Raw genomic sequence first — 12,605 nt, forward strand, 5'->3', positions numbered from 1 at the left:
GGGAAATTATGCCAGAATTAGGCAACAAATGACAGATTTCTAGGATTGACTAACTGCTATTAAGCCTACAGGAAACAAACAAGTCCAATAAAGTCTTCTAAAAATTTTCAGACCCAAACATTAGACAAAACGTCTGCACAAGAAATCAATCTAAAAGAAACTACAAAAGAAGCCAAAGCACTACTATAGTAAGCTCAGATGACACTTCAGATGATGAAGATGATTATTATTTGCAAGTCAGTTAAACATTGGGGAAAAAGATTCCATTAATACCAAAAACTAATGCAAAAGTTGGACAATTCCAGCAGTCACCAGTAATTCCTCAGAAATGAGTAAACATCCACCGTCGTCATTCTTAAATTTTTTTCATAAAGGTAGTAAGACAAACAGAGCTTCTAAAAATTTCCCTAACGCCATTTCAACAAAAGAGGCAGCTAAATTGTGGCAAGATATGTCAACAGACCACAAGTTGCGCTTCAAGGACACAAGTACGTTGAAGAAAAACACAAAATACAAACAAAAACAAACAAAAGACGAGTGCACCAAATCCAGCAATTCCATTGGTGTGTCGCACAAGATGCATGTGTCCTCGCTACAAAAAGAAATTACAAGAGGCTTAATCAATTAAGGTAACGATTACTGGTTGAACAGTCTTCAGCAATGTTTGCATGCATTAAAAATTGGAATACCCTGAAAAAATGGCAAAAGGTTATCCAACTGTGGCAAAAGTACTGAAAAAAATTTTGCGAATGTTAAAACCATAATTGACAGACTATTGTATCTGCAACAGGTGCATGACATTTTTCATAAGTATTTTGGTTATGCAAGTGGCCGACAACATGATATTCACGAGAGTTTTAAAGTTGATGTATGAAAATTGTGATGCAGGCTGGTTTAGAGGGATGTACAAATACAAAAAAATATGTGATGTCTGTGGGAAAAACTCAGCTGCATGATGAGGAATCCTTCATAACACTTTTTGCTTCCGTTGAGAATGACAACAAAGACTTAAAGCGTTTATATTGCAAATTTTAGCCCCCCCCCCCTTTTGAGCAGCTGGATTCAAAGAATAGCTTTCTTGCAATAGTAATTCTAATCTGATTTCCAGAAGGGATTTTATCAACGTTCAAAGTTGCGATTTTCAGCCATATTTTTGCAAACTTTTTGATAGCATGTTAATGAGGTGTGAAGTAAATAGTTGTACACATCTAATCAACATGGCATATTTTTCTAGTAATGTATACAAAAATGTGATGTAAAAAGTTGTGTTGCTGGCCGACCTAATCATTTTAGTTGCAATAATTACTCAAAAAATGAAGAAATATCAATTCATTTGTTTCCTAACAAAGAAAATAAGTGGCAAGGATGAGGGAAATGAATAAGTTTAGCGGGTAGTCATTAATAAACATTGACGAACTTTGAGGCTTTCTCTACCTCGATCGCCTTCTCTGCACAGTTTGAGGATTTTTGTTTCAACTTTAATTTGAAAGAGCAAGTCAAATGGCAAAGAATATTGACAACAAATGCATCGGATCATTGTTTTTGCTGGTATACCTGACCTGTTAGAGAAGCAGATAACCGATCGGAAGCAATGACAACATAGTACAAATTACCCTTATGATTAACTATCCAGTATAGTAATATACTGCTGAGAATATATCTTTCATAAATTAAATTAGATATACAGCTAGTACAAAATATTTGAAACACTCTACATCAACCAAGAAAGAAAGAAACATGTTTTTTGACGACGAACTATTGTCTACCAGTTGTGCAGAAACCACATAAAGTACAAATCTATATTAAACTATAAACGCGGATCTCCACTAGACGATTTTTATGACGATCGTCGTAAAAATTCGCTGCGCCACATGCGCAGTACGAATTAAAAATCGTCAAAAAAATCGTCAAGCGCTTGACGAAAAGTAGAAACCGTTTCTACTTTTCGTCGAGCGCTTGACGATTACGTTGACGATTTTTTTTTCGATTTTCAATAAGGCGACGAACGAGATCAATGGAAATATAATTGGTGAGGTTTATCGTGAAGAAGAACAGCAATCTAATGCTTCACCGAATAGCAATGCAGTGTTTGACAAGGAATTGTTTTTGCAAGCCCTTCGCGAATTTAAATGTTTATGGGATACAAATGATTCAAGCTATAAGAACAGGACAATGAAAGTGAAAGCATGGAATGCATTATCGCAAATGTTTTCTCAAGAAGGTACGATTACATTTCTAGCTGCTAACAAAGAAATTCAATAAATTTATGTGACTGATGAATTGAATGTTTGAATGAGGGAGACATTTTATGATATGTTTCACTACCACTGAATAATTGCTAAAGACATATTCTACTCTCGCATATGCCATAATAACAATATTTACTATAAAATATATTACAAAGTTGAAGGTTAACGCAGGAAATCTTTGTGTAGGCTAAGTGGTGTGCAATATGGCAAGTTGCTTAATATCACTTTTTGGTGGATGATTTTATTTTGCTTTTATGGATATTTTGGAAAGCAAATTTTTTTCACATTTAGTTCATTATCTTCAAAAGATATTCAAGAATTTAAAGGATTCTCTAAAGAAAAGTCTTGATAAAAGAAAGCAATGTCAAGATCTGGAGCAGCAGCATCAACCCTCCCAACTTGTAAATATTTTGAAATCATGAGGTTTTTGCATGATAAAACCAGCAATCTTGAAACACACAGCAACATCGTGTTGTTAAATTTGGATTCAGAAATCATTGCATCTCAAGAAGAAACTCATGCAACCATGTTGTCTCCTGTTCCGATACATTCTCCTTTACCAATTCCCTCACCAGCACCATCAAGCTGCTCAAGTACTGTTATTTCTGACGACAGTGTCGGAAAGAGTGTTAAAAGAAAGAGGAGTAAAAATGAAAGAACAGGATCCTCTACTGGACCATATAAAGAATACCGATGAAAAAATGCTTAGTTTTATTGACAAATGAAAGACAAAGATCATGAAAAAGATGAAGCATATGGGGCGCCGTTTGTAAAAAAATTAAACACACAAAACATTTATGTTTCTAATGCAATTTAATTTGTATTTTGACTTGCAGGCATCAAAATTGTTGCAATTTATTAAATGACAAGTGCAATTGCATTGTCATTTATTAAATCACAAGTGCATTATTACATCGCAAGTCCAATGTCATTGCCATTTAATATATCGCAAGTGCAATTTATTTGTGATTTATCATATCGCAAGTGCTATGTCATTGCGATTTATTAAATCGCAAGTGCTATGTCATTGCGATTTATTAAATAGCAAGCGCAATGTCATTGTTATTTAATAAATCGCAAGTGCTATGTCATTGCGATTTATTAAGGCCTAATTCCACGGCAGCGAAATGCGAAATAGTTCGCGGGAAACTGATATAACGCATGCGCACCCTTGCCATGAGGCATTTCTCGGCGAAAAATTTCTGTTTCGCCAAAGTTGAAATTGTTTCAACTCTCAAGCGAAAAAAAACAGCGAAACCAATGAAATAACTGCTTTGTAAACAAAATTTAATATGGCGTCTCTGGAAATCAACATGACTAGTCTTTCGGAAGACACAGCTCTATTACTTCATAGCATAAATGCCAACGAAACTCCCGATTTCCATGATGATTTTTGTGAAATACTTATTAGCGAAGTTCAGTCTTTGCCAATTTTATGGATGAGAGAATCCCTTGATTTCAAACGGTCAGACAAGAAAAGGATTGTCTGGGCAAATTTAGCAAAAAAACTTAATCGCGATGGTGAGTACATGGTTTAGTTTGGTGTGTTTTCTGCCAAGCCTTCAGGTGAAGGTGCACCTTGAACATGCTATAAGTAATAAGAAAGAGTACACAGAAGTTACATATTTCATGCATGTTTTATTTTTTCCAAGTTTTTTAAGTTCCCTACTGTTTACACCAGTGACTTCTATATTTACTAGAGTATGGTGTGGGATGAAATTATGCAAGGCTCTCCCTTTACAGATTATGTCATAGACAGTTCAGGAACTCTGATGTTCAAGATTTTGCAACTTGGTGGATACAGTTGAATTTTTTGTGAATTGTACTGCACCACATCTAGTCATCAATTGCATGGTTAAAAATGCAGTTGCCTAAATAATAAAAGATCTTTGTGTTAATTGTGTTCACTAGCTTAATTTCTTAAATTTTTTTATTTAACTTTTTTAGTTAACTTTCTGAAAAACAAGTGGAAAAATCTCTGTGATAGCTTCAAAAAAATGTCTTGACAGAGAAAGAGATATGAGCAGGTCAGGTGCAGGTGCTTATAAGCCACCTCGCTGCAGATATTTTAGTCAATTGGCATTCCTTCGGGATACACTAAGTAATCGCACCACCCATAGCAACGTTACCATCCAGTCTGTTGAACCACAACATTCACAACACCAGTCCCCATCCTCGTCTACATCATCAGAACCTATTTCTTGTGCAGAAGGTATTTTAAATCAAAGCTTCCCTAATGTTGAACCTCAGGCAACTATAGTTCATCGTAAAAGGAAAAAATGATGACATGGATCCTATTGATCACTACTTAATTAATGCCATAAAAGAAAAAGATCAAGGCAGTGATAAGAAAGAACATGAAGATGAAGATTTCTTTTTGTAAAAGTATTGTGGATGTTTTGAGAAAGTTCCCAAGAAAAAAGTCTGGAAGTAAAAATAAAAATTCAACAGATTCTTCTGGAAGAGATGGATGATGAATGAGGGAAATGTGAATATTCACTTTGTTTTGTCTGACAGGTTTATGTTTTGTTTGTAAGTTTTGTTGTGATGTTTTTTATTTTGAAAAAAATTTGAATTCCTTGCATGAATCATGATCATTTCCCATGCAAATTTTAGGGATGACATTAATGTCTTTTAAATAAAGTTATCATGATTTGTGGCAATTATTTACATCAACATCATATGCATGCCATTGCCAAGGGACCTCTCCTTCCTTTGAATTAAAATATTTACAAAAATTGTCTCTTACTTCTTTAGCATCTTTTGCATAGTTGTTTGAACCAACTCTTGATATTTGACCCAAACCAGTTGTATCAACTACCATATCTCGCCAGTCCCCTCCTTTGAAATGTCTATTGATTTCATGGTCAACAAAACCTAATGGACAGTATCGGTTAGCACATGTCTTTCCATTCATTAGGTAATTATGCAAAGCAACACAAGCTTTGGTAATTGAAATAACTGTGTCAACTTTTGCATGAATTGGACGTCTAAATATTCGGAATCTTGCAGCCAATATTCCAAACGAGTTTTCAATTATACGCCTGGCTCTTGATATGCGATAGTTGGTCACAAGTTTCCTTATGTCCAAATTAGGATTTGCATAAGGCTTCATCAAGTTCTGACGTAATGGGAATGCATCATCTCCAAGAAAGACAAATGCAAATAAAACATTTGAACTGTCTATCTGTCTTGGTCTAGGCACTGGCAGGAGATTCTTAAGAATAGAATAGCCAAGATTGCTATTAGAAAATACACCACCATCACTTTGCCTGCCTGCTTCCCCAATATCGACCATTGTAAATTGGTAGTTTCCATTACAAACTGCTAGCAGCACAATTGAGAAAGTTTTTTTATAATTGAAAAACAGTGAACCACTCCTAGCAGGTGCTTGAATGAGTACATGTTTTCCATCAATGCACCCCAAGCAATTAGGAAAATTCCAACGTTTTTCAAACAATTTGGCAATTGCTAACCAATCTTCTGGTGCTTTAGGCATGTTCAAAATGTTTTTCTCCAACATTGCTTCCCAAATAGCATTCGATGTTTCACTGACAATCTTTGATATTGTTGTTTCTCCAATTCTATAACTCATCGATATGGTTGAGAAAGAGTCACCCGTTGCTAAATAGCGCATAGTCACACATAATCTCTCTTCAGGTTTTATAACATCTCTCCGAGTTTCCTGTTTATAAATTTTTGGCGCTATCCAGCTTAAAACCTCTTCCATCTGGCTAGGATCCATCCTGAATTGCTTAAAAAACAACTCATGGTCGTGCAGTTTCAACTCCTGTACTAAGTTCACAAATTCCCCTCGTGTTGCACGACTTTTAAAAAGCTTTCTGACCCAAAATCTCTTTTTGTATTTTTTCAAACGTTGTTTTCTTCTTCGGTATATCAAGAGCAGGCAAATTAATTGTTTGCGGCTGAACTCCATATTGCTATATTATTTAAAAGTTGGCGCTCTTTCTCATGCGTAGAAATCGAATTACAGGAGAAAATTTCGCAGAAACAAAATTTCGCGCGAACTATTTCGCATTTCGCTGCCGTGGAACTAGGCCTTTAAATAGCAAGCGCAATGTCATTGTTATTTAATAAATCGCAAGTGCTATGTCATTGCGATTTAAAACAGGCTTAGCCTGTTTTGCCTGAAAATTGGGTCGATAATTAATTGGCGGGAGAAATTCAACATGGAGGACAACGAACAGTTAACGAGAGTTATTTTGGAGGCAGTTGCTAACGCAATTCGACAAGCGAGCAACGAGTCGTCGGGAAATTCCAGCGAGCAACTTAATCAGGTATTTATCCCTTTTTCTCAGCACTTTTTCATCACAATAATGGTACACAGAGATGTTTGTTTGTTGAAATGCTTTGACGAGGGGCTGTCTCAGCCTGTCTGTCTTTAGACTGTCTACTTGTACATATAAAAATGATGTAGAATAAAAAATTGAGGGTCATCGCCATTGCTGGTGATTTCCCTTAGATTATTATAGAAATTCATTTTAAAAAGTCAAACTTCTGGAAACCGAATATTTGTCCTTGACTTCTCATTAGGAAAAAGTATTCTTGACTTGCAACCATTCTCTTGAGATTTGCAAAACAATGTTGCTCGCCCAAGCCTGCTGGTGCCAACAATAACTCTGATAAAATATTCTTTTGTATCAGACCACCAACATGGATGAATTGCACGTCAAGATTCTGGGGTTTTTGTGCTAACCCAGACGTCTCGTTACCTTGATCACAATTATTTCAAATATTGACACTGGAGTAGCAATATGACAGTCTAAAATTATTATTTTAAACTGACAGGTTGATCGCTTTCAAAGTAATTCAGGAGATTTTGAAATTGACAGGTATACGTATGCACACAACATACATTAATTTTATTTCATTTCGATTGGGATGGCGAAAGTACTGCCTCACAATAACGAGCATTATCGTTATCTTTTTTTGGAATCTCGACGCAAGTCTCTTTAAATAATAGCTACCAGCTCAATTTTATCTTCCTAGTTATTATGTCGTTGGCTTACATGTAACATATAATAGAAAGCCATAATAGTGTTTTAATGATGTGTTTAGAAGATAACTTCTAAGATAACAAACATCTTGTTTTATGTGAGATGCATACACATAACATTAATATTCCTAGTATTTTATTTTGAAATAGAAATTGTATGAAAATAGATGTTTAGAAACTTGTTTTGTCATTTCATGGTGTGCATGCTCCTGGTAGACCTAGCAAGAATATCCCGAGAGAGTATTTAGAAAATTTGCTATCAGTAAAGACACCTATCAGTGAAATAGCTCGATTATTGGCTGTTTCCCGGCCAACAGTATATGCTGCAATACAAGCATACAATATTCCTTACGAGGGACGATTTTCAAATCATTCAAACGACGAGTTACGTTGTTCTGTTGTAGCAATCAAACTAGGTCACCCAAATGCTGGTGAGGTGATGGTACAAGGTCACTTGCGCGCCAAAGGTGTTAACGTTCAAAGAAACCGAATCAGAAGTATCATTAAATAAGTAGATCCTCGTGGTGTTGAAACACGTAGTAGCTTACGAATTCGCCGACGACGTTACTCTGTGCCATGCCCAAATTACCTGTGGCACATTGATGGCAATCATAAACTAATACGTTGGAAGTTTGTGAGTTCATGGCATTGATGGCTTTAGCCGATTGGTTACATTTGGCAAGTTTTCAAACAATAACCGCGCATCTACGGTCTTGGATCTATTTAACAAAGCAGTCGAGAAGTATGGCCAGCATTAAAAATACGCACCGACTATGGGGGTGAAAATGTTCAAATATGGAGGAATATGGTAGACGTGCATGGCTCGTCATCCCAATCTGTTATTGTTGGCAGCTCTGTACACAACCAGCGAATCGAGCACCACAACAGAACTGTAAACGAGCAAGTTATTAATGTTTTCAAACAAAAGTTTTACAATTTGGAAAATCAAGGGTTGTTGGACCCGTCGAACAGTACCGATTTGTACTGTCTTCACTACATCTTTTTGCCAAGGCTCAACAAAGCGCTATTGGAGTTCATCGCAGCACATAACAATCATAATATCTCAACAGAAGAAAATTGCTCACCAGTACAACTGTTTTACAGATATCGCCATCGTACCACTCTACAATTTGAAAGATTTAATGCAGGGGGTCAGGTGCATGGACTGAGTGCAGGACAACTGTTGGAGATGAACGAGAACCCATATGTAGATGTTTCTTCTAATGAAAATGTTCTCGATGAACATGGTTTGCATCAACTTTTGCAAACAGTTGAACCGTTATCTACTGAAGATGGAGAAATCCTGTATCAAAGAGCTATTCAGTTTGTTGGTGAATACTTACTTAACATTAATGACTACAACTTACATATAAACCATTCAAATTAATTAAACGTAAAAGTATTGTAAAAAACACTTGAGATTGTTTTTAAAATCTGCAACAACCTAAACTTGTTAATTGAACAACATAACACACAGCTGCACTGTACTCATTAATCTTCAAGCTTTCCCAAAACTGGGCGAATTTAATACTCCAAAATCAAAGCTTGTCTTGAATGTGGAATACTCGCTGTGTCCTAACGGTAAATAAAGAACCGGAACACATGTATTTGCTTTCGGAAATTTTCCTTCTGTGAATTCAAGGGAAGGGCATCCCCATCTTAAATTGAATGAGAACAATAAAATGAAACTAAGAAAAGCAAACAGTTACAAGAGAGGTTTGTTGCTCCAAACAGAAAAATTGATATCAGAATATTGTTGAAATCACGCTAAATATTGGTTCATTTTACTTACCCATGCAATCCTGTAAGTAATATCGAAAATATACAACAGCCTCTTCTTGTGAAAATCGAATATTTGATCCTTCTTCGTCGTAATTAGGAATGAACAGAAGATCAACCAGTTGCGCATCTAATTTACTCATTTCGCCCATGAAAAATACTTCTCTAAATTTTTCAGGATATCGTTGAATCGATTCCAAAACGCCAAATGTTTCAAGTCCTTCTTTAAGCTCATTGAGAAGAAACTGCACAGAATCCAATAGAGCATGTTGGACCAACAACGTGCAGATTTGGGTTTTCTCATTTACATCTGACACAAAAGGAAGAGCTCCTTGGGCTTCTAACATGTTCTTTAAAACGTTGTCTTCAAGTATTTTGTTGATGTCATCAACACTACTGGCATCACTAATCTGAAAATCAAGAAAACAACTTTATTGAAAGAAAAATGGAACGTAAAAATATCTTTAATACGTAATAAAGTTTTGTCCAAGTCAAGTAATGATATATCTAAATCATCTCAACAAACCAGGGTAAGTTTTTCACGAAGTTCTATGTCTGCAATATCTTCCATACATGTTTGTCTGCAATTTCCATTAAATGCAATAGCGTTATACAGCGACCTGCTGAAGAAATTCCCTGCAGGTCCACCGTGCACAAGCAACCAGGCAATAATTTTTCCTGCAAGAATGTAATATCCCTTACTTCGAGCTAAATAAGATAGAAAATAGAAACTTTCAACTAACATTCACATGCATCATTAGTATATCAAATTACATAAAATTATTAATTCAATACGAAACCATAACTTCGCTTGATCGATTCCCTGTTCTCACCCGTGGCATTTTTGAAAAGAACGCGATTGTCCTCAGGACCACAAAATATCCCAGCTTCAAGATTCACAGCGCGGAGCAATAGCCTAAAGTATTCTCTGCGCGGTCCTCCTGCATCTACAGCACCCTCATTGCCTCCATGGCTATCAGCAAATTTAATTGACACTGCAACTTTTGGATTGAATTTCTTCTTGTTTAAATGACGACAAGAGTCGACCCATATTTGGCTACGACGAACATTTATGAATGATCTAGACTCCTCGTCAATTTCCTTTGCAGAAATATCTGACAATATCGACTGTAAGGATACATATTCCTCACTGAAAAAATACCCACAAAATGGCCATCGTTTAAAGTGTGTTCCACCAAATCAAACTGGAGGACAATTAAGCATTCGATACAAATTACTTTATTTTGACCAATTATCTTACTTTCTCTCAGCCTGTGACGTTTCAACAAGCTCGACCTCATCGTCTGAAATAATGATTTCTTTTTCTATGATCATATGTTCATAATTGCTAAAAAAGTATTGAAAAAGACAATAATGAGCAAATCAACTGAATGTGCTTTTCCATCAATAAGGAAAATTATTTGTGACATGTAGTTAATATGTGACTACCTTACTCTTGGAGTACAATTCAATTCTTCACTTATACTGCTTTTCGAGTCATTTACAGTAATTTGTTCTTTTACAGGGTTTTCTTCATTTTCAAGCCTCTTGTCATTTACCAAATTTTCACCTCCAGGAGTGAAATCATTTTCAGACTCTGAATGCGAGATCTAAAAATACAATTATCTTTCATGTTATAATAACAATGACTGTAGCACATTGTTAGAAGTTGGCAATTCACATCTTCACAAATACATTTATTTTAACTTAACACTAGCTACTTTCCTAGTTTTATCTGTTTATAACTAAAAGTACTCACAGCTGATTAAAAGATAAAAAGATGAAAGGTCTCTACTTTAAATGCGATTTCTAATTTATTTGGAAAATTTTGTTTTACTCTACCTTGCATTTGCAAAAATCAAATCAAAAAGCCAAGTTGTAGACTGTGAAATTACACATAAATATGTTGTTGCAATCCTACAAATTCATACCCAAGACAATCTCGTTTTTGTAAACTTACAAAGTTATTAATAGTTGATTGTTGTATTTTCATTTTGAGGGGGGGTTGTTCAGCTGCCACATACAACGTATCCCTCAAGCAGATAGACAAAACCTCTTTTGCATTCCAATGAAACAAGGTGGAGGTTCTGGGAATACAAAGCTTCTTTGCACCAGGAAGAGTGCTATATAAAAGTAATAATAAAAATAATTAACTTATTAAACGTACATTCTAGTACCTTTTTTAACAGACCTGTGACAAAAAATCCAACAAATGATTTAATTTATACTGTGCGACAAAATTCCACAAAACAGCATAATTCACATGAACAAACCTTAAATACTGGAATGTGAACATGGGGCTGCTATCATTTTCAAAAAGCTCACGAAACAAACTATAAATTTCAGCGTTCATTTGATTTTCATTCCACGTGGACTCAAATGTCATTTTTGCCATCATGCCGTTTTCAACTAATTTTGTCCTGGCTTCACCCCTTGGAATTGGTATATTCATACCAATTACAGGGGGCAAGCAAAAAACATTTTTCGTGTGTGTTTTAGGCCTTGGAAAAATATTCGACTGTCGTCTTTTCCGGCTTGATGTTGGTGTGGCTGATGGTAACCCACCAAAAGAACTTGGCAGCTGTAGTGTATCTATGTCTTCTTCGACTCTGAAATAGAGCAAGAAAAAAACAACTAAAAAATCAGCCAAATAAATCAATGAATTTTTAGAAAATACTCGATTCTCAGAGTATTTCATATGTAAGAAGAGTTTTGTGAGAGGGAAAATTGTTATTGAGAAATTATATGAGTATGACCATGTGCTTTTCAATTCTTTTGGCTAAAATTATTATCTGAACAAAGCGTATTGTGATGAAAAAGTGCTGAGAAAAAAGGATAAATACCTGATTAAGTTGCTCGCTGGAATTTCCCGACGACTCGTTGCTCGCTAGTCGAATTGCGTTAGCAACTGCCTCCGAAATAACTCTCGTTAACTGTTCGTTGTCCTCCATGTTGAATTTCTCCCGCCAATTAATTCTCGACCCAATTTTCAGGCAAAACAGGCTAAGCCTGTTTTAAATCGCAATGACATAGCACTTGCGATCAGGGGCGGATCTAGGATTTTTCAAACATCAGTCATAAAACGTCGAAGGCGCTACGCACCTGGGGGGGTCTGAGGCATTCTCCCCTGAGAAATTTTGAATTTCAGAGCCTTGAAAATGCCATTTTCAGCGTTTTAGAGCAATACAAAATGTATTTGTGGGCATCGTTTTTGCGTAAAAACAAAACATTTTGCTTACGTTTTTTTCAAAAAAAATAATGAAGTGAACAATACTTGAATGTTTTGCCAAATATTTAGGCTCATTATCACGCCAAATATATGGCTCATTAACATGTCTAGGAACGTAAAATTTATTTTACAATAATCCCATTTAAAAACAGATATAGTCTTTAAAAATTTCTACCAAGTTGTCAGGCATAGACCCCCCTAGAGACCCCCATTCAAACCTCTATGTAATGAATTTAGTTAAGTTAGAAATTTGGTACTACAAGTGACAGTTCATAGATATAGAAAAGCTCAGACTTCAAACCATGCAAGTTTATTGTAACCCTTTACCCAT

The 12,605-nt window shown here is 35.6% G+C and overlaps 1 protein-coding gene and 1 long non-coding RNA gene across 2 annotated transcripts; one reads left to right on the top strand and one right to left on the bottom strand.

Moving 5' to 3' along the window:
* Positions 1–333: 333 nt before the first annotated feature.
* Positions 334–9,392, bottom strand: LOC124448382. The gene is made up of 2 exons (XM_046999390.1): positions 9,059–9,392; positions 334–592 (listed from the first exon to the last, which is right to left on the bottom strand). Exons 1-2 carry the CDS (start codon positions 9,390–9,392, stop codon positions 477–479), a joined length of 450 nt encoding a protein of 149 aa, XP_046855346.1. The 3' UTR covers positions 334–476.
* Positions 9,393–9,401: 9 nt separating this feature from the next.
* LOC124448383 lies at positions 9,402–11,629 on the top strand. Its single transcript, XR_006949041.1, has 2 exons — positions 9,402–9,575; positions 11,545–11,629. It is a non-coding gene; the product is annotated as an uncharacterized LOC124448383 (long non-coding RNA).
* The last annotated feature ends 976 nt before the right edge of the window (positions 11,630–12,605 follow it).

This window comes from Xenia sp. Carnegie-2017, unplaced genomic scaffold (genome assembly GCF_021976095.1).
Source record: "Xenia sp. Carnegie-2017 unplaced genomic scaffold, XeniaSp_v1 HiC_scaffold_23, whole genome shotgun sequence".
Taxonomy (NCBI): domain Eukaryota; kingdom Metazoa; phylum Cnidaria; class Anthozoa; order Malacalcyonacea; family Xeniidae; genus Xenia; species Xenia sp. Carnegie-2017.